Below are 24110 nucleotides of genomic sequence, written 5' to 3' on the forward strand. Positions count from 1 at the left end.
TTCCGGTAATTTCGATGTCAAAGATGCACCACGACCATCGTCGAAATTAGCGATAAAATCATGGAAATAGTGGAAACAGACCGTCACGTGAGCACTCATTTAATTGTTGAGGAACTAAAGATAAGCCAAAAAACCGTTTGGAACCATTTGCATAACCTTGGATTCAAAAAGAAGCTCGATGTTTGGGTGCCACACGAACTAACGCAAAAAAACATGATGGACCGAATTTCCATCTGCGAATCGCTGCTGAATCGCAACAAAATCGACCCGTTTCTGAAGCGGATTGTGAATGGCGATGAAAAATGGGTCACTTAGCGCAAACGGTAGTGGTCAAAGCTCGGGGAAGCGGCCCAGACGGTGGCCAAGAACGGATTGACGGCCAGGAAGGTTTTGCTGTGTGTTTGGTGGGATGGGCAAGGAATCATCTACTACGAGCTACTCCCCTATGGCCAAACGCTCAATTCGGCCCTCTACTGCCAACAACTGGACCGCTTGAAGGCAGCACTCATCCAGAAGAGCATTTTTGATCAACAGAGGCCGAATTGTATTCCATCAGGACAACGCCACTCCACACACGTCTTTGGTGACGCGCCAGAAGCTCCGGGAGCTCGGAAGTGATTCCCATCTTTTCCTGTCCATGGCGAACGCGCCTAATGGTGAGAAGTTGGCCTCAAGAGAGGCCTATGAAAATTGTCTCTCCGAGTTTTTTGCCAATAGGGACGCAGCCTTCACGACAGGGGTATAATGAAGTTGGCATCTCGTTGGCAACAAGTTTACGAACAAAGCGGCGCATATTTGACTTCAATCCTACAAATGTACACAAAGTTATCATCTTTTGAAAAATCAATAAAAAAAACCGTATATAAAAACAAGTAAGGAAGGGCTAAGTTCGGATGTAACCGAACATTTTATACTTTCGTAGGGTCAAATGGTATACTCGTTTGAGATTTCTTTGTGGATTGGCTGATATTTTCGGTAGAAGGTCAACTATAGGCACTGGGGTCCACATATCTAGTACTTAGGGGCTTGAACAGTTTTGGTTCGATTTAGACAAATTTTGGTCACAAGGTGGCATACTTTAAACGTATTATTCAAGCAAAGTTTTACCTCGATATAATCATTGTTGCATAGTGGAAAGTGAAAGAATCAGATGGAATTGAAAATGGTGTTATATGGGAAATAGGCGTGGCTGTAGTCCGGTTGGTTAAGCAGATCTCAAGGTATGGCTTTTCACCTAAAAGTGGGCTTTGCCACGCCCACTGTCTAATTTTGAACGCGGTTCCTATAAAGTCATCTCAGAGATAAAATTTAATGTCTCTGGCGTGTTTAGTGCTTGATTTGTCACGCTTTTAGTAGTTTTTAACAGTACCGTTATATGGGGAGTGGGCGGAGTTGCCACCCGATTTCAACTATTTTCACACCGTCAATAGAAGTGCTAAAAACATTTGCTTCCAGTGAATTTTGTTATTATAGCATTAGGGGTTTAGGAGATATACACATTAAACCTATTAGAGGCGGGACCACGCCCACTAAAAAAAAAATTTAATTGCAGATGCCCCCCCTAATGTGATCCTGTGCTCCAAATAACAGTCTGGTATTTTATTGCGGAGCTTAGTTATGACAATTTATTTGTTTTTGATTAATGGCGTTTTGTGGGCGTGGCAGTGGTCCGATTACGCACATCTGCAATACCAACCGTCTTACGGTACCAAGAAACATGTGTTTCATAAAGATATCTCAATTTTTACTCAAGTTACAGCTTGCACGGACGGACGGACGGACGGACGGACGGACAGACAGGCAGACTCGTCTCTTCATCCTGATAAGTTACTTGTATATATGTATGTATACATAACCATATATCTAACTCGATTAGTTTTAGGTGATACAAACAACCGTTAAGTGAACAAGACTATTATACTCTGTAGCAACAGGTTGCGAGAGTATAAAAACTTTTTTTGGCTTCGACCAACCTTAACGTTTATGGGTATGAAAAATAGATGTTGGCCGATCCTGAGACCTACCCAATAAGCATACCAAATTTGATCAAAATCGGTCCAGCCGTTATGGAGAAGTTTGACAACAAACACCGTTACATGAGAATTTTATATATTTTTGAAAGATGTTATAATAAATATATAGTAATGGCAATTGAAGGGTATTGAAATATTTTCTCTTGTTAATGAAGGTGAGACGAATTAGGTCCATTAGGAAACTTTTCGCAATCAATTCAGTATTAGAATATCATATTTGATTATTACTGATATTGGAGTAATTCGTGGATATAAGTACATACGCAATAGCAAACTCACTTATTCTGGTATTCGTTTTCAAAAATGCATTCATCGCTGGTCTTCCATTTTTCTTCTTCAATGAATTTTCGGAATTTCGTTTTCTTTGCGATTAGGGAAGGTTTTAAGTTAATATTCTTTTTCTTATTGTTGTTATTGGGTTTGATTTTGCAAGTATTTTGCATCGGGTTTGTATCTGTGCAGGCACCAGCTGCTCCTCCGCTACAGCAATCGGCATGTATTGAATGAAGACTGTCGCAGCCACCGACATTTGCTACGAAATTGCAATTGAAGAATTTTTGAAGTACATCTGTAGATGCCAAGCATGTCGTTGCAGGCGGGTTTATTGTTGTAGTAGGTGCTGTCGTTACAGAATTTTCGATTGCTTCCGGAACATCACAAAACTTTCCAAAATGACGTAGTTTATACTGCATTGGCAGAGTAGTCGTAGAAAAACTGTGATTGCCAGAATTCGTAAGCGATGCGTGTTGACAATGTGACTGATTTTTACTGATCGCGTCATTAGGTTCGATCACATTTAGGCGGGCGAAGTTCTAAGAAAGCGAAAACGTAACAAAGGTTATAAGTGAAATTATTTTCTGCCTAGGAAAATGCATGAGTTTGAGAAGATGAAAATGTGATAGGAATATTATGATATGAACTTGTGCGCATATATGTTAAGTAACTTATTTTTTACCTTACCCCATAATATCGATAATTAGAATTTAACACATATACGGAATTTTGATTAGAGCTCTGAAAAATTATGTCATCCATTATGTCACCTGGAAAGATGGAAAATATAGTATTTCTTATTTGGTGATGGGATCACATTCATAACTATGTATAGATGATAGAAATATATATAAAAACTTATAAAGAATAAATTGTTTTTAAATATATTATCCTGATCCTGATTTAAATGTTGGTGAGTCCCGATAAGCCCGCTTTGTAGTTATACTCTGTTCTGTTTTTATATCGGAAGGACCGTAGCCAGATAGAAACCTATATGATAAAATAATAAAATCGTCTACAATAATGTTCTCTGTATTCGCACCACAATAATAAAAAAATAACTTCGGTTCGTTAAAAATTACATCTCTTAGCTGTAAACAAGAAATGAGACGACAACTACGGCCACCTTCAAATATGCAAACATACCGTCGCACAATGGGAGCAACGGCTGATATAGGAGCAATTAGCTAAAATTTCCGCTTTGTTCTTGGCGCCATTACCGTTTTGTAATCCGATTTGACAAAGAAAACTTTTCGTTTCGCTATTCTCTCAATATGCGAATACATAGTTGCAAATCTTCAAATACACAAATGTTCTGTCAGCTGCTGCTAACCGCTGAAATTTGCCTATAACTTTCGTTTATGGTACGCATTTTTATTTGTTCCTCTAAGTAAAGAAAAAAGTATGTTGTTGTTGTTAACAAATTAAGTAAAATTCAGTATTAATTGTAGTGTTTCTAAGATATGTTATGTTTACTACAATAATAAACTCATTAACAAAACTGTACTAGAACATCAAGTATACTGGGAATGGAGGCAAAATCGAATAATATTTACTCTCATATCATTTTGAAAATGACAACTTTTGCATTATGAGAAACATTATAATTATCGCTTTAAAGAGAGCAACCAACTCATATTATTGCTATTAAAGAATACTGGATTTATGCTAAACTGCGTTCTCATACCTGATACGCAAGAAATTGAGTGACTATTAGCGCTGTATGCTTCCAACAGCAATTGACTTTATAAATACATATATGTATGTTTACTACAATAATAAACTCATTTTTCGTAGAGCTGAACTTTTGAGGTTCGACCGTGTTTGCTATCAATGGTTTTTTTTTTAAATTAGTCATGTTTTTTTTCGCCACAAAATTGTCCAAATTGAGCCGCATATTTCCGCATATTATATTTGATTTAATTTTTTTAACAAATGTCAGTGTTCAAGTTTTCAAAAAACTTTTTGGCGGTGGAGGTATAAGTCTACAGCAACGTTCAAAGAGAAAAGCTTGCGACAACTTTTAAATCAAATGTTCAATGACAAACTTGTACCAAATTAGTTGGTTGCAATAGTCTGTTAAGTATATGTGTGTTTTTTTATTCTCGAAAGAGCTTAAAAAAGTAAATATATAAACTATAAAATGAAGAAAGAAACACAAATGCAAAGTGCGTATGGGTATACTATACATACTTACTGTGAAGAAAAAATTCGATTACTGACTTGATTGATTTGATTTTTTTTTCAAATTCGTGCCACTGTATGTACAAGTATGACGATGTTGGCTTATGATGTCAGCGGTCAGCAATATTATTGATAAAGTGAGCGCTAATATATCTAAGGAAATAAAAAATTTTTTCGAAAAATTGGCGTGGAATGTTGAGAAAAGTAAGAAACAAGAAAAAAATTCACTTGTTGGACGACCCAAACATAACTTTACAAATTGTCAAGAAAAAACACACAAAAAAATGTACGCATATCGTAAGAGAAATTCCATGCGATGTTCTTTTATCTGCGGCCAATACTAGTTTCTATAACTCTGGCAAGCGAAGTGCTATCCATGGTTTTATTTGCCTACATCTGTCCATAAAATTCTAAAACATGCTGCAGAAACACTTCCGATTGGTAAGCTGTCAGAAAAAGCTCTCGAAGCCAAAAACAAAGATCTTCAAATTTGAAATAACACTCCAAAAATCTCGTAAAAACACTATCGAAAACTTGGCTATTCATTTCAACAACCCATTCATTGTGATGCTGTCAAAAGCTTCTAAAAAAGATGAACTAAAGTTTAAGATATAATCAGCCTTATTTGAAATAAAGACTTAAGGGAAAACTTTTCAGACTATAAACGTTTTCCCAGACTTTTTTTATGTTCGTGTGAAGTTTGATCTCCATATGTAAAAAAATTGAACAACGAGTTTATTTGAAATTTTGTGTTTTCAATGGAATCACGGCCACGGAACCGTTAAAAATGTTGCTGAAGTATTTTAGAGAGTCTTCTTTATCACGAACACAAATAGTTATGTATTACAAAGCATTCAAAGTCGTGAAGTCATCGAACACTTACCTAATGCGAGTCGTCCATCCACCTCTGTTAATCATGACAGAGAGATAGCAGAGAATCTCAACATCTCTTATGGATCGACTCAACCATTTTGGTTAATATTATAGGTATGAAGCGTGTCAATGCTTGATCGTACCAAGAGACCTGAATCTTTTGAAAAAAACGACGTAAAGTAGAGGTCGCTTGACAATGTGGCTGAGAACCCTACATCAATCACATCATTACTGGTGACTAGAGGTGGGTCTGTAAACATGTCGGCGAAAATATCCAACAATCTAGCTAATGACGTTCCAAAAATGAGCCGGAACCGAAAACCCCTAAATTCACTGACAGCACTGATGGCCATCCCAGCCGAGACTTATAACAAGTGTATTGAAAATTGGATTAACGTTGACATGCTTGCATTCGCTCAAAAGCAGTATATTTTGAAGGCGGTAATATCGAGTTGTATTCAAATACGTGAAAATGGCTTAGAATAGGTCGAAACGAGCCAAATATTAAGTAGAGCAGTTTGATACTTATGTAAAATGTAAAAATTTACGTTTCAACAAAAATTATTCTTATTCCAATTTTTGTGAAGGTATAATTGTCATATTTGCTGAAGTTTTTATTTCATCTGTTTCTCCCACTGAGCGTCATTGCGGCTGATTACATATTGGATATATTTTTCAACTAATCCTTTCTATACTTAGGTATTAATTCATTGGACTTGTTGCTCCTTAATGTATGCTTCGTACAGGTACTGTTTTCAGAGAATTAATGAATTTTATTAATATTTATTTATTAACATTCTTTGCTAATTTCAACAAATAATTGGTCAATATTAAAACTAACTGCTAACTAACTTACCAGATGGATTAAATTCTATGAAGTCATTTATTGGTTTTGGCTCTGCGGGCTTTGAGAATCTTAATCGCGGTAATTCTTCTAAGTTTGATAAGCGATGAAATTGGAAAAATTTTGAAAATTAATCATAGTCGTGATTTTATTCCTTCGGCATGTATTTTTGATCGCAACCTTGTTGGCAGTTTTTGTTGCTTATTTGTATATGGTATTCAATACTTACTTGTAGCTCTTGCGTTCCAACTGGTCTCTTATGTAATCCATTTGTATTTCTAGCTGCACATCTTTGTAGTCCCTGTGAATATTAAAATCACATTACGACGATACTTTTATGTAGACATATAAAAACAAGTAAGGAAGGGCTAAATGGAGGATGTAACCGAACATTTTATACTATAATTATACTCTAAACAGGGTAATGAGCAATAGAATATCAAAATGCACCTATGTATTTAACTTCATTCGGATATCTCAAAAACTGACAAAGAAATTTTATTAATTCCTAAAATTTAAACTTCAACTAAAAATCGCTGGCTCGAAGGACAAAAAAGCTTTGGTAAAATTTGAGCTCTTAATATCAATTTTAACAGGTGGCGCATTGTGGTGTTTAATTTTCCACATTTTCCACTCCTCACTAACCTAATAGGAGCCGATATCATGTCAGTAGCTGGGTAAAAGTTCTACATTGTAATAATGTAATGTATTCCTTAATAAATAACCCTATACCTACGCTTAAAACAACATAACTTTTCTTATAATCGTCAAAGACTGTAGATATACGACACTAACTTTTATAATGGCAACGCGACAGGTGTTAAGCTATCTCAACATATGGATAAACTAAACACACTGTATATGCACTACTTAAATCAGCAAAATCTGCAGTACATCAGACATCTACAACTGAGTGTCATAAGAAGACAAGTTGTGAACATATCCATCCTGGAATTCTACTAAGCGAGGGAGTTAAAATCAGGGAGAAAGTCGCTATAAGCAAATCAGTTGCAGCAGCAATAGAAACCGTCTCATTTAAACAGCGAAGAGTTATCTTAAATATATGTACGTAGCTTGGTCCGGTAATTTATTATTATGTCGCAACAGTAAAAATAGCATCTACAAGGCTTTGAGTAAGTGGAATTTCACGTGATGGAAGCGAAGCCGACAAAGTTTTATTAAGTTGAGGTTCCTGCGAGTTTACAGAAAGAGCTCTAGACAGCAATTAAAATGTTAAAATAAATAAATTCGTTTTACTTATATAGTACAACATCCATAAAATTCAAAGAATAACAAGAAAAAATACTACCCATACTTTCCCCTAGTTATTTTATACCGCAAACGAGGACGACTTTCTGGTTAATTTTTGGCATTCTACTGAGAATGCTGGAATCATTAGCAAACTATGTTTGCAAACATTTCAATAGATTCCCGCCGAAACTTTCGTCACCTTGCTTGACAGTTCATATGCTTTGTTTTCGGTTATTCTCAGTTATATGTACACCCATATTTCGTGTTTTGATATTTTCATCTTGTAATTTTTCAGAATTTCAATAATATACTTTCAGATTGAACGATATTTTCAATATAAAGTTTGCAATTGGAACTGGGGTCCTCATATTCGCTTTCGGTGTTCGGTATATAGACGTGGTTGTAGTCCGATTTCGCCCATTTTCGCACTGTAAGATAGGATTTTTAGGATAATGCAATGCATCAAATAGTTTTCGGTAATGCTAGTTGCGTGTATGATGCAACCAGTAGTATCATTGTCGTAGCTGTGCGCAAAAACGCGCAAAACTTGCAAAATTTGAATATTAGCACAAAAACTTACACCAAAACCAACTGTGCAAGCTAAAATGTCATTGTAAGTGATTTATGTTAAATGCCATTTTAATTTTATCGCTTTATTATATTTGTGCATCATAATAGAAAGAGATTGCGTCAAGAGCAATCCGTTTAACCTTAAGCTTTTCGCAATTAATAAATGCCGTTTTTTTATACTCTCGCAACCTGTAGCTAAAGAGTATAATAGCTTTGTTCACCTAACGGTTGTTTGTATCACCTAAAACTAATCGAGTTAGATATATGGTTATGTATACATACATATATACAAGTAACTTATCAGGATGAAGAGACGAGTCTGCCTGTCTGTCCGTCCGTCCGTCCGTCCGTGCAAGCTGTAACTTGAGTAAAAATTGAGATATCTTTATGAAACACATGTTTCTTGGTACCGTAAGACGGTTGGTATTGCAGATGGGCGTAATCGGACCACTGCCACGCTCACAAAACGGCATCAATAAAAAACAAATAAATTGCCATAACTAAGCTCCAAAATAAAAGACTTTTATTTGGTATACAGGATCACATTAGGAAAGGGCAAGCAGTTAAATTTTGTTTTTTAAATGGGCGTGGTCTCGCCCCATAACAGGTTTAATGTGCATATCTCCTAAGCCGCTCAAGCTATTATAACAAAATTCACTGTGAACAAATTATGTGATGTGAAAATGGGTGAATTCGGCTTACTCCCAATATAACGGTTAAAAACTACTAAAAGCGCGATAAATCAAGCACTAAACACGCCAGAGACATTAAATTTTACCGTGAAAACCCATATCTTAGGATCTGCTTAACCGATTTAAACCAACTTCGGTACCTAACATTCTTCTCATATTTCTATTTTATAGTGCGAAAATGGGCGAAATCGGATTACAACCATCTGATTCTTCCACTTTCCACTGTGTAAATCAAGCAACAATGATTGTATCGGGGTAAAACTTTGCGTGAATATTGCGTTATAGTGTTCCACCTTGTGACCAAAAATTTTCTAAATCGAACCAAAACTGTTCAAGCCCCTAGGTACTGAATATGTGGACCCCAGTGTCTATAGTTGACTTTTTACCGAAAATATCGGTCAATATGTAAGATATATAATTGAAAATCATATAATAAAATAAATAAATGAAACTCTCGATAATAGTATGTTTTGTGTCAAAAATGGGGCAAGAGTATAAAATGTTCGGTTACATTTCGAACTTAGAACATCCTTACTTGTTTCTTTCTCTTTTGATACCTATTTAATTGAAATCGATTAATTTTGATATCTAATTCGTCAGTGAGAGTATGGAAATTTTCAAATGCGAAGTTTTTAACATCATCAAAACTATTAGTGCAAACTGCGAAGGTTTTCCAGTATTTACTGCATTACCAAAAAAGTCCTTAGTGTCTCTGACGCTTTTATAATATGAGTTATCGCACTTTTGAAAACTACTCAACATCATCCAATTTGAACAATTTGTGCACTTTCGAAAGGGATACTAAAAAGATTTGCTGTGAGCAAGTTTGGTTGATTAGCTTAAGTATTAGGCCGCGGGGCCAAGCCCCCTTTTTTAAAATATTTCAAACCAGATATGTCCCGCCCCAATGTAATCTCCTGCAGCAAATTACAGGGAGTTTCGTTATAGCACTTTATAGGCTTTCGATTAATGGCGTTTTGTGGGTCCTATTCCGCTCATTTGCAATACCAACCCTCTCTGCGCGCAAGAGAACTTATGTACCAAGTTTCATCAAGATATCTCAATTTTTTCTCAAGTTGTCGCTTGCAAGGACAGGCGGGCGGCCAGATAGCCAGCTGGATTTCAATACTATTATCGATTTTATCCATTTTTGACATTACGACATAGTATTACCACAAAAGTATGCTCGCTACTTTCAATAAGAGTATAATGATCAGGGTGACCAATATATGGTATAAGGCGTAAAGTCAACCTGAAATTTGAAAATCTTTATATTTTTTTTTACCCAATTCTACTCTTTTTCGCACAATGGCACACTATTATCAAGAAAATATTTTTTCTAAATTTTAATGGAATATCTCAGAAATTTACCAATATTTTTAGGCACTAAGCTCCACATATTTAGTTCACTAAGGTTCGATTTCGACAATTTTTAGACGTAACATGCCATGCCCTCATCCCACTTTTTGATTTCTACACCGTAAAGTAAGTAAGCATTCCTGACATGTCTTGATGTTTCCTTGCTTTTGAATGTATTCGGCAGCTTTTAAACGTTATGAAGTTGCTGCTTGAGGACTCTCAACAATTTTGCGAGCTCTTCTTGGGTTTGGCAACAATCTTCACTTTTTGACCACCCAGAACGTTCTTCGTCATCCAAGCCAAACTTTTAAATCGCGCAATTTATTATTTACATATTAATAACTCTATGTCTATCTCGAATAGTTTCAGTTGATACAAGCAACCGTTAGGCGAATAAAACCACTATACTTTGTAGCAACATGTTGCGTGAGTATAAAAATGGCGACAGCTGTTTGCCAAAGCATAAAAAGATGAGAGTTGTTGAACATTTGGTTCGCTCAGCGTCACTTCGATCATTTTTGAGCATTTTTTATGTGATCAAACTCATATATAATTATACAAACATATATCGTATTTAAAAAAAGAAACGTCTTAATCAAAGCGAAGCAAAAGTTGTACGAGAATCAGCCATTACTTGCTATTCAGTCGCTCAATTTGTGTTCGTTCTCATTCATTAGTGAAATGAGCTTTCGGTAGAAATTTGTCGCATTATTGCATAAAGCTGTTATTTGCATTTAAATGATAGTAATTGTTGGTGTTCCCCGTTCCTAACAATCAGAAGTGCTTTTATATTGTTTTAGTATTATTTAAACTTTCAATGTGAATGGTTGCGAAATCAAATTTAAGTTTGAGATCTAAACTAAATATTCAAAAAGAAAGGATACCTGTATTATCAGCATGATGTTTATCGAATTGGGCCTTGTGTCCTTGTTACTACTATATATTTTCTACAAATGGGCAACATTCAAATACAACACATTCAAAGAGCGTGGAGTGCCTTACGAAGCGCCTTGGCCCCTAACTGGCAACGCCGGAGCGGTAGTATTAAACAAGGAAGGGTTTAATAAGACCTTGTTGAAATTTTATCAACGCAACCGAAATCAGTGAGTAGAAATTTGAAACCTTAAAATTACCCTCATTTTCACATAAACAATTCCTTTTTTTTTTAAATAACTTACAGCATATTGCGAAATATTAATATAGTATTACTGGGTAGGGAAAATCAAACATTTTCGTGGAAATAAGCTAGTTTGTATGCATAGTCATCATTCTTGAAAGGACACTCGATCATTGAATAGACACCATATTGAATAGCCATAGGTGAATAGTCATAATAGGAGTTTGTGTAATGCATTTGATAAACTATATACATTACAAAAATATTGTTCTTTGTTATGTATATAAGTAGACACGTGGTAAAATTAAACTAATTTTTTCTCAAAATAAATAAAATATAATTTCCATTACATTACTTGATGGATCAGGGGGACCTCACTCTGTATCCCCCCCTCACCGGTTTTCTTTCTACAGCTATTCGGGGTATATATTAAATATTATTACAAGTATTATAACCCGCCTTCATTGGCGGTATGGCTATGTATTTAATAGGTTTGTCTGGTAGGTCAATAGGCAATGCCTAATACTTGTACATGAAAATATTATTTACAAATACGGACGAAAACGTTATTTCCGGATTGAACTCGAAGTCTAACCGGTTCCACATAGTGCGTCCAAGAAAAAACTGCATTGTTCATTATCAACAATCAATTTTCAATATAGTGAAAATATTATTTACGAATAAAGGCGAAAACGTAATTGTCGGTATAGGAATTCAAGGCATTGTACTTAAGGTTTAATTTTGAAAATGATTCATACAAATATTTGTCAATGGAAAAAATAATGACTCTTCCTTCGGCATTTTTCTGAAAATTTAATTTAATTTTTTTGAATTTTGAAAACATGCTTATGTTTAGAAATAATTTATTAATTGTTCTACTTTTAATATAATTGAGATATAAACTATCGTAACTAACTAAAGTATGCTAAATATTACTAAAACCGGTTCAGTAGCTTAGAAGATAAACCCGGAAAAAACGTGACACGTAATTTGTATATACATACTTGTATATACACATAGAAAATGTGTGTGTACATTAAATTTTTGAATAAGCTAAGCCCCTATTGCACTTAAAACCTTTTACCCACGTCAGATTTTCAGGTAGCAAAATAGCTCCTAACAATTAACAACCAAATCTACATACTCGTAAGTTGTTAAATATACTTTAGTTTATTTAATTTTGAAATCGTAATATTTTATTCCACCGTTCAACCGAAGGTACTAAAGAAGAGAACTGAACTATACTCTCTTCATAGCTGCCAACTTAGTGCTTTCAGCACCAGATTTAGTGCTTTATGAAAACTAAAAAGCCAAAGAAAGCGTTTAGTGCCTAGTGTTCTTTCTAGTTCTTTTAACTATAAGTATGGAATAACATGAAATAATTCGAAATATTTAAACACATGACATTACTTTGTTTAACAAAGAGCTAGACTTTCAAGAAATTTAGAAATTTTTGCTAAAATAAAAACCATCTTTATCGAATACATAACCCAACTCAAATGTGATATACCATTTTTGGCGAGACAATTTGTTACACAGCCTGAAACTTTGGCCAGTGTTGACTGTGGGTGGAGAAATATTTATTTTATTCAATGGCATTATACTAAATTCTTTGAATATTGAGGAAATTTTCCCAATAGGCTTTTTTCTTCACGATACGCAAATGCGCGATTAATATTTTTAAAAGCAATTCGAAACGGTTTGACCCTTCTATCAACAAATGCTTTGTTTCACATAAAAAAACGGTTTAAAAAGAGAAAACTGTTATTGTGACAGTTATGATATAATAGATAATGTAATTTTTCCATCGATGGGAACTCGAAACAGGTTATGTTAGATTATACTGGCCGGCTAATGGACCCGATGGAGGTTCAGTTTATTTTGAGCTAAAGTACTCGTCATACAGGACCTCAACGCTTTTTGCGATCGTTAAGAGCGACTTGATATCTAATGTTGATACTTTATCTAGTCTCTTGAACTGCGAAGCTCCTAGATATCTTAGACGAGTACTAAATAAAGCTGGACGAAAGCCGTGGTGTGAATTTTATGGCCACAAATTGAAATTTATGTGAGATTTTCATGATTTGATGAGACATGTTATATACATTCATATATTTATATAATAAATGTGCACATGTATACATATATTTCGCTTGTTGACACTGCTCAAATCAAATTTATGTACTATAATCAATTACTTTAGAAAGCACAAACTCGAGACATAAATTTATTCAAAATCTAACAAGTTTGAAGTTTCGAAATGTCCTCTTTGCATATTTGGTGTGAATATAATAAAAATTATAATATACTTCGTAGTGGATAAAGATGCAAAACAATATATCATCACGCCCATCTTCGACTTATACTGCGCGCGAACGGACGTCATCGGTGATAAGTTCGCTTACTTAACTTCACACGTTTTTCCTTTATCACATTTTCATTCTCTATAAGTGTGTTAATCTAAAAAACAACCGACCGAAGAGAAAACATGTTTTCTTTGTTAAGTGAAAGCCGAAAGAACAAAAAGCGACAATATCAAATTAAATTAAATTCCCAGATCGTTCCGACGTGCAATCACTTAACCCAAAATATTTAACTCTTTCCGCCTAAACTACATGAATACCTAAATAATATCAAAGGCACAATTTACGCACCCTTCCTCAACAAAATACCAGAGGAAGAAATTGTCAGTGAACTAAAAGCACAACACGTTACCTTGGTTTAAAAAATTAGCACAATCGTGAACAGTCTACCTACCAGATAGGTCGGTGGTGTTTTTATAACTTTTGACCTGTACATACTCTCTAGCAAACCTTCCATTTCTTAGATTACAGTGTAGGTACGAGAACGCATCCCAAACCCAATGCGTTACAAAAATTGTCAGCTGTTAGGCCATACGGTGAAAGACTGTAAGAAGCAAGCTAGAAGTATATGCGTAAATTGTAATATACCACCTCATTCTCCAAATAACTGTTCGCGATCACAATGCGAAAACTCCACACACATACGTGGACCACAACGGTGATCATTCCCATTCTCAAACCACAAAAACCCATCCACGACATAACTAGCTTTAGACCCATTTCCCTTCTACCACGCATGAGCAAACTTTACGAAAAGATTCTAGCGTGACAACATACAATCAATCTACAATACATTTAAACGAAAAAACTAAACGATGGATGTTCTTTTGCAAATAAATAATATTCGAACCATGTCACTATTCAGTTTTTAACGGCATTCCACAAGGTTCGCCTCTATCAGTGATCCATTTCATTATCATTTTAAAACCTTACATATATGCATGAGGGCACAATAGACCATAGGTCGCGGTGCATACCTCTATCCTTATCTAATCTAATCTACATATATGCATATCTATGCAGACGATGCAATAATTTATATCAAAATAAAGGATACTAACACGGAAAGTAGCCTTTTTCAACGTCCTTCAGGACATACAAAACTGAGGAAACTCGATGTGTGCCTTATTATCTATTGATAAATGCAAAATATTACATATATGCCGTAAGCAACCTTGCACGGTTAAAAACACACTAATAAATAACATAAACATAAAACTCGTAGATAATTTAAAAATTCTTGGAATAATATTTAATAATAAATTTAACTTTAATCAACATTGTATTACCTTAAGGACTAACTTAGAATCTTGGCTAAATATCACTAAATTTCTATGTTAAAATTTTTCAAAAATCCATGTAAATACTCTTATTAATACAACCAGAGCCATTATTATCTCAAAGTTGGAATACGGTATTTCCATTTACGGATAGAGTGCCAATGCATCACTGCTTAAACAACTAAACCTACAGTTGCCTACATTAATAAGATAAAAGCCAAGCTTTTCGCCATGGCTACTACAAGACTAGTCTATAAACTTGAATCTCATATACATAAAAAAAGTAACACTCAAAATAAAATACTATATCACAAACTATTCTTGAAAGAAAGTTTTAAACTAAGCTCATGGAACTGGTTACTTACCGATGCAACTAAATCCAATATCGCAACCGTCTTCGTTGTCGTCGACATTAACAACACCTTAATTTCAGGAGGCCTCCTTCCTGACTATTATTCCAGCCGAGGCTTTAGCCATATTAAAGGCATGCTCGTTTGTGCGTAATAATACAGGAAAATACGTAGTATATTCTGATAGTCTATCAACAATTTTCTCCGTGAAAAACATAAACTGTCATAACAACTTAATCGCCCAAACTCGGAGCATAATTGTCACAAAAAAAATTGTTCTTTTCTGGGTGCCGAGTAATAACCCAGTCTTTCCAACACTATATATCCCAATATATACAACAAAAAAAGGCAGCTAATTGGAAAATTTTCCATCACAGATATACCATTTTCAATGTAAATGGTCTAGGCGTCATATACCCAACAAACACGCCAAAACCAAAATAGTAAATTTATTTATTTTACACACGAAGCTTACACACGAACATCTGATCACCAACAAAACTCCGCAAAGATACAAATGCCGTAACACTCTAACAACCGAACACATCTTAGACAACTTGGCGAGAATCAGGGCAAGCTACTTCAACCAAACCAACCCCACAGATTGTTTAAAACAGATGTACTCTATAAATATTAATTTAATTTACTTATTCATAGAATAACTTAGATTGATCAACCAATTGTAATAATATTAAACTTACTCATTCGATAGGCGTCAAAGGCCGCTGTAGCTAGCACGCCATACTATGTTAGATATAATATTTTATAACATATCTGATAAATAATAATAATAATAATAATATACCACCAGTATGAGAAACCAATTGTCCACATATCTTCTTGTGACAATCGTGATCAGCATTGCGTTATATAGGACGATACATTCACTTATCCTCAAAGTATATATTGTATAAAGGATTTTGTCCGAAAACACTGTGTAGTTGTTTGTAGTATGTATGTTCAAATATCAATTGTCAGATTTAGATTAAATGCAGGAATGATTCATAGATCCATACATTTATATGTAATTAATGAAATTAATTGCAATTTGAAAAACCTTATCATCTCATGCGCAGTGGTGTTCTGCTATGAAAGTTATCACGTATAAGTAATCACTTTGAGTAGATTGCTTCAGTGTCAAGATAATGCAACAATCTATAAATGCACACGTACACACACATGTAGTTATGTATAAGTATTATTAAATGACTGTTCACATTCATTGAATGAAAAAAATACAAAAATTAAAATATTAATTAGTTTTTAATCGATGATTCAAGTCAAAATTTTATATCAGTCCAATTTAAGCATTATATACATATATATACTTTTTTACATATTTCACATATTGAATTTCCTAAATTCACCATGCAGTTTTACAACACATCTTATTTCATATTTCAATATCGTACTGGCCACCCTCGTACAATACATAAATGTAACCGAAATGTTTACGATTGCTTATTGACTAATCATTATGTAGACGATTACTTCTAGAAGTCCTATAGGAAATCAAACGCATTAGCTGCATGCTTATTGCTTTGAATTTACATCATAAAATTATAGCAAATTATGTATCATTTGAGTAGTTTTCGAACATATTGAAAAATTTACCCACTTGCCTATAGCTATATAATGATCTAAATAAAATAAATGAATTACTAACCAACTAGTTATATCAATTTATAATTTTTAGTGATATTGCCGGTTTTTATAATTTTCGTTCGCCAATTTTTGTGGTCCAGAATCCAGATTATATAAAGAAGATGACTGTGAAGGACTTTGACTTCTTTGTAAATCATGTCCCGTTTTTTAAATCCGAAGATGATCCTCTCATTAATGGAATGCTGACCGTGATGAAGGATCAGCGTTGGAAAAATATGCGCAACACACTTTCACCTATATTCACCGCCGCCAAGATGCGCGCCATGTTTAGTTTGATGAATGAATGTTTCAGTGAGAGTTTAAGTCGCTTACAAGAAGAAACTAAGGGTGGAAAAAGCCATGATGTAGAACTCAAAGGTTGGTTCACACGCTTGTCGAATGATATTATCGCCTCCACTGCATTTGGTTTGAAAGTCAATTCGTACGAAGATCAGAATAATCAATTCTACTCAATCGGCCAAGGCGTCGTCAATTTTCGCGGCAAACAAATGCTAAAGTTCTTTATATCAAACACAATGCCAATTTTACAAAAAGTAGGTTTTAGAAACATAATATCAAATGAAAATAGTATATATGTTATTTCTCTATGTTTTAATAATAAATATAAAAACATTAAACATTGATTACAGATCCTGGGTTTTAAAATATTTGACGCCGAAAAAACAGATTACTTTAAACGTTTAGTTATAGACACAATGAAATATCGGCAAGAACACAAAATTCATAGACCGGACATGATTCAGTTGCTGATCGAAGCCAAGGAAGAGTCTGATCAAAATTGGTCCGATGATGATCTAGTGGCACAGTGCTTCATTTTCTTTTTTGCTGCTTTTGAAAATAATGCCAATTTTACCGCGGCAATCTGTCATGAGCTGATGGAAAATCCTGGTGTGCAAGAACGTTTATATGAAGAGGCACAAGAAGTGCGTGAGGAACTTAACGGAAAACCTTTAACTTACGAGGCAGTGATGAAAATGAAGTACATGGACATGGTCACTTCGGAAACATTACGCAAATGGTCATTTGCAGGCATGATTGATCGCTTGTGCTCCAAAGATTACGATCTTACAGATGACGATGGGAATATTGTATTTAAATTTAAAGCTGGCGACTATGTGGGGTTTCCGGTGGTGGGATTGCATAACGACGAAAGATACTTTGAAAATCCCAGCTTATTTAATCCCGAACGTTTCAATGATGAAAATAAAGACAATATAAAGGCTTACACTTATTTGCCTTTTGGTGTAGGCCCACGGATGTGCATTGGTAAGTAACAGTAAAGTATTTATCTATTGGTGGGTTGTGTAATAATTTACGTAACAGGTAATCGATACGCACTGATGCAAGCCAAGGCTATGATGTACTATCTGATTTTCGATTTCAAGTTCGAACGATCTCCGAAAACGGTGAAGAATATTATGGAAGATGTTCGTGGATTCCAAATCCATCCTATTGGTGGATTTTGGGTCCGTATAGTATCTCGGGATCCATGAAGGCGCTATTCTGCTTATGTATAACATTTATTGATATAAATTATCTTAAATAAACAAAATGCCTTTGTGTGAAGGCCTGGTATATAAGTATATATTGTAATATACTCGTACATATACTCGTAGAAATGGTATAAATATAATATATAAGTGGGGGCATCAATAAATAAATTTGTTAACACAGAAATAAAACAGAGTCGATAACTTTTGCGCTAGTTGTTCAACACTTTTACACTCATACAAATTTACTTGAAAACCATTAAAAATAAATGTATTTATTAGCTAGAGAGTAATTAAATAACTAGTTATTTCTCCAATCTCTAATTTTAGAGCAACACTCGAGAAGCAATAGCGAAGCCAAGCATTTTCAAACATTTCGAAAAACAATTATTCAATCAAGAAAATATTACATAGTTCTCCAATCGAATTGCTCCAGTTTAAATGCATTTCAGATTTTAATACTCATAAAATGTACTCCGTTATAGTTTTTAAATGGTCATAAATAAAGCACATCCTTGATTATCGACAGGGCAAACCTTTAAGTTGTATTTGGTTAATTACATAATCGTAGTGTGAAATAATTGATGCAATTAAATTCTAAAGATCAGCGGAGCTTTCGAAGTTTCAGTTTTCATATTCTCACTCTCAATTGCATTCAGCAAAGCCTAACATATGTGTATATGTATATGTATGTATATGAAAAAGTTTACGCTTATGTTTGTAAACAATTAAAATATACACATACATATATCGCACTTAGTTCCTAATAAAACCGTAACCGAACCATGATTGAACCAATATGTCCAAAATTGTGCCAAATTTCCGTTCTGTATCTTAATTTACGTCTTAGTTATGGTACTTTATACCTTTTAGATTAATGGCGTTTTGTAGGTGTGCCAATGGCGTGATTATGACCATCTACAATACTAACCTTCTTACGGTACCAAGAAACATGTAAACCAAGTTTCATTAAAGTATTTCAATTTTTACTCACGTTACATCTTGTATAGTCGGACATACGGACAGACAGACACCGGATTTCAACTCGTATCTTCATCCTGAACATTTATATAAAAACATAACCCTATATCTATCTCGATTCGTTTTAGGTGATACAAACAACCGTTAGGTGAATAAAACTACCGATTGGTTCATAAGTTTCTGTGCTCGAAATGAAAAAATACTGTGTTGTTACGAAATTTGTTTTTTTTTTTGCAATTTAATCTCCCTTAACTTCAATACACTTAATCCAATTATCCTCCAATAATTGTATGCCATTCCTATGACTTTTCGGAAACTGTGCAAAATACCCTTCTACGGCTGTAATAGCTTCTTCATTCGACGATAAACGCTTTCCACGAAGGAATTGTTTCAGGTTTCTGAAGAGGTCGTAAACGCTGGGAGCAAATCTAGTGAATACGGTGGATGCTCAAGCAATTCGTACTTCAATTCGTTGGATTTTGTCATTGTTAAAAACCTTTGTAAGCAGGTTGTCTTGATGAAAAATAATTTTTTTGTGCTGCAAACCAGGTCTTTTCTCAGAAATTTTTTCATCCAACTGATCCAAAAACTGATGCCATAACCTTCTTTGCTGATCGTTGTGACTTCACCTGCATTCGAGCTGAACAACCAGCTTCAGTCCACTGCAAATGTTCTTGTTCCACTTTAGGATCATGGTGGTAGATCCAAGTCTCATCCATAGTTATAAAGCGACGCAATAAATCGTTTTTTTTCTGCTTAAAACGCTCCAAATTATGCTGAGAAATTTGTTTTCAATCAAGTTTTTGTTGAATTGTTAACGTGTACGGCACTAACTTTTCAGACATCTTTTTTATATGTAGTACTCCAAGTAAAATATGAAGTATTCGTTCATCTAAGATGCCTATGGCATTAGCAATTAATTAAAACTAGGAATTGCTTTATTTATAATACTTTCCAGTTTACAAATGAAGCACAAAAGAATATATCGGGACAAAACTTTGCATAAATAGGGCATTTGAGGTTTACCATCTCATTGGATATACTATAGTTTAACTATAAACTTGATATACTTTAGTTTAATGCCGAAAATACATATGCGAGTTTAGTCGAAAAATAACCCAACTCCCAGCTACTACATATATTGATTTTCGTTATTCTAACAAACCTTATGCCGAACATGTCGTGCAATGTGGCAGTTAAATTTTTATAAAAATGCTTGTATCTCAAGTATAACTCAGCAAGGTCAAAATTTACTCAATCAGCCAATCCGCTTCTCTGTCCTCAATATAGCCTGTATAATAATCTCCAACTTTCCAACTGAGAAAATGTGATACTCTAAAAAAATTTAATGAACATGTGTTCTTAAAAATTGTGCGGGAATATGAATGAAATTGGTATAGACTTTAATCCAAACCTTATACCCCTAAAATACTGAATTGCGATCCTGTGCTGGACGTTTTCACATCAACTCATTATACTAGTATTAAAAGTAGCATACAAATATATTATATTAAAGTACATACAAACATCCAGATGAAACTAAGAAAAGCGTTATAAAGTAATAATAGCAGGTAGCGTAAATGAAATGGTTTTTTTTCGTTTTGGACGTGATTATCTACAAAACGGTTTGATTATTATAGCTGCTGTTGACCATCTGAGATAAACACACAATCTTAAAATATATGTATGTACACACACATAATCCCTAAAATAAAAATGTCTTTAACGGAACTTTTACTAACACTGTTTATACTACAAGTTATTCGTTATTTATTATATAATATTATATACAATGAAACCCATTAAGTAGAAGAAAAAAGAAATCAATGAGGAGGGTGTCAGAATTGTATGAATTGGGCTTCAAATTGCTCCCGCAACCAAATATTCTCCGCAACAGATGATTCAAGAAATGGGTACTGAAAAGAAAGCTCTGAACTGAGGCTTATTTCAAACAAAAGATAAGTTATACTACAAAACTTTCACCTACAGTGAACCAAAAAAAATTTTTACAGACATATTTTTTCACTTTGAAAGGTCAGATTTTAAGCTGCAACCAAGAGTAACAATATGAGAATCTTCTGTTCCTCGATTGCAGTTATCTTGTATGTACCGTTATTTTTTTTTTGGTATTATTTGAGTTTGGTTAAAATATAATATATTGTTTGGTAAGCGAATTTCTTTTTTGTGGCAGTGGCAAAACAATCATCTCAAGATTAACAGGCTTTGGTAGTCATATATTGTCAAGAGAACAAAAGTATTCGCGAAATATGCAATATTGTCAAAAAACACATATTACTTTTCGGCACATTATTGTTAAATTCAAAAGGACTATTGATTTTGGAAGACTTTATGGTAGAGAATGGTTCAAAAAATAGCTTCGCCAAGCAGTTGGAGGAAGCTGGCATTGCAAAAGTCCACCCTCAAACAGTTCAAAACTTCTTGTTTTCAGATAATTTTAGAGCATAAAAATAACGAATCTACACTTATCGAAGAGAAATATTGCGAAACGTTGACTATATTCCAAAGAGTTTTACATATAAGTCCAAATTTAATTTATTTGAATCTGACGGTTGTCGCTTTGTATGACGTAAGGAAGGTTAAGCGCTGATAAATAAAAATTTTAAATTTAAGCATGGTACAGGCTGCATTATAGTGTATGGTGCAATAAGAGCATATGGGGTGCAATGGTAGAAAACGGCGTAGATAACTTGACTACTTGGCATTGTTATAAAATTACTTGTCTCCGTCAGCATCTAAAATCAATTTCAATGGTAATTACTGCTTTGTTCAGGATAACGACCTGAAGCATTCTGCTTTATAGTTTAAAGAATAACTGCTGTACAACATGAAAAAGTGGCCTTATATGGAGACAAATTAAAAGCAAAAATGTGGTTAAGGATGCTCTTCAGGAAATATGGTTATATCTCTCGTGAATTTACACAAAATTTGGAGAACTCTATTAATTAAAGACTACAAACCATGATAGAGGGCAAAGGTATACAAACAAATTATCAATTGTCCAAACTGTTAAAATGTCAATTTGCGCAAACTGTAAAATTTTTTTTAGAGTTATTTTTTTGTAGTTATTTTGGATTTTCAAAGTTTTTGAAGAAAACAGGATTTACAAAAATAGATTTCAATTACATTATGAAAACTTATAAAACGTTTTTTTTTTCAGTTTTGGATGCAACTCAAAAAATTTAATAGTTAAGTCACTTCAAAGTCAAACCATCTCCCTGCTCGAGTTTTTTTGGTTCACTGTATGTAGACTAATAAAATCAAACTTTCTCCAAAAATTAGTTTTTATTTAAAATAGGACGAGCTTCTCAACTGTTATGACATTATTTTCAGAAATATTGATCTGCATTAACAAGCGAGAAAATTTCGATGAATATATCGATAATGATACTGCTACGGAGCGCCAACCTATTTTGCGCGACACATATCTAAAAAAGACTTCAAGTAAAATTGACTTGCTGGTTGGGGCGTGTTGGTATACGCCTGACACTGCTGCTGTATATATCGCATTATCGTTAATTTATTGGTGGACAAACAAATTTAGCAAAACGAGATCTTCAACAGAATCCAGTATGGAACCATAATAACGCTCAGCTTCGGCCAAGTAATAGAAATTTTGAAACTTAAGCTTTAACCACTGTTCGATATTTCACTGGATGTATTTCTCAAATACCAGGGCTCAGGAAAAGTTTTTCCTGAGAACGAGTGATTTTCCCTTTCGATACAAGTCATGAGCTTTAACGAAATTTTGAAGAACCAGACAAATCAGCTAAATTTGTTTTTTTTTTTTTAAATTTTGTAAAGACATGAATAACTACCGGACTGCAACGGAAAGAAGAAAAAAGTTCAAAATGTCTTAAAATTTTTAATTTAACCATACTTTTTTTGCTCTGAACTATTGTGTGTAATTTTGCAAAATTTCTTAAACTTTAATTGATTTTTTAGTGATTTTGTTCAATATTTAGTGATTTTAACTCGGAGCTGCAAGATAAGTATTAAATGTTCTTCAGTTTTGTGCAGCATTAAAAAGTTTAAACTTACGAATTTTTGGTGCCGAGTCAGCTTTTTGTTTCATTTTGTTTTATTTCATTCTACTGTGTTATTCACAGCTGTGTTGCGTTTAGCTTTTTATTTGTTACAGCGCTTCTAAAACTGCTCGCTATATTGCTTGTGTCTGTCAAACTGGTTTTAAACTTTGATAAAAAAAAAAAAAAAAATTGCTATTATTTTTGCGTTTATTCTTAATTGAATTTATTATTATTAATATTTTGTTAACACACTAATTTATTATATATCTATTAAATTTTGTTCTACTTACTCTCTTATTTGATCTTTATTCTTGTTATTTATTATGACTTGTAACTTCCCCAATTGTAACATTAAAGGCGAGTCAGATCGCTACGTTTCATGCTGGCTTTGTGATGGGCTTGCCCATATTAAATGCGCTGGACTGACTGGTAGAATCTTAGATTCTATTCTCGACTGTAAGGGGTTGCGTTGGTCCTGTTTAAATTGTAGATCTATTAAAATCGATCTATTTAAAGTTTATAGGGAGACACGCAATGGCTATAACGAAATCGGTCGAGATCTTGTAACCCTCACTGAAAAATTTAAGCACTATAAAAAATTGTTCAAATCTTTTAAGTGCCTGAATGATTCTCACGAATCCTCTAAACCTGCTCCTAAGCGTAAACGTCCTTCCGATGAAGTAACACTTGGTTCTTCTGTACAGAAAAGAACGTCTCCTTCCAATGACCTAATAAATCT

At 34.1% G+C, this 24110-nt stretch overlaps 2 protein-coding genes across 15 annotated transcripts in view; one reads left to right on the top strand and one right to left on the bottom strand.

The window, feature by feature from the left end:
- The window catches only part of LOC106618443 (uncharacterized), a 75111-nt gene that overhangs the window by 19222 nt on the left and 31779 nt on the right, over nt 1–24110 (bottom strand). For 4 of the 14 annotated variants that reach the window (XR_011396208.1, XM_036362167.2, XM_070109015.1 and 1 more), the window contains exons 2-7: nt 15205–15506; nt 6437–6508; nt 6220–6297; nt 4504–4643; nt 2994–3076; nt 2313–2845 (exon numbers count right to left, since the gene is read on the bottom strand). Coding sequence is in view for 13 of the 14 variants with exons in the window: in XM_036362167.2 (XP_036218060.2) it covers nt 2313–2845; nt 2994–3068 (608 nt within the window). In the remaining variant the exon portion in view is untranslated. The other 10 variants (XM_036362168.2, XM_070109023.1, XM_070109022.1 and 7 more) reach the window with 7 other exon arrangements.
- LOC106618447 (cytochrome P450 9b2) lies at nt 10842–18536 on the top strand. Its single transcript, XM_014236205.3, has 4 exons — nt 10842–11182; nt 16886–17387; nt 17484–18120; nt 18178–18536. The coding sequence occupies exons 1-4, from the start codon at nt 10977–10979 to the stop codon at nt 18345–18347; spliced, it is 1515 nt and encodes a 504-aa protein (XP_014091680.1). The 5' UTR covers nt 10842–10976; the 3' UTR covers nt 18348–18536.

This window comes from Bactrocera oleae, chromosome 4, assembly GCF_042242935.1.
Source record: "Bactrocera oleae isolate idBacOlea1 chromosome 4, idBacOlea1, whole genome shotgun sequence".
NCBI lineage: Eukaryota > Metazoa > Arthropoda > Insecta > Diptera > Tephritidae > Bactrocera > Bactrocera oleae.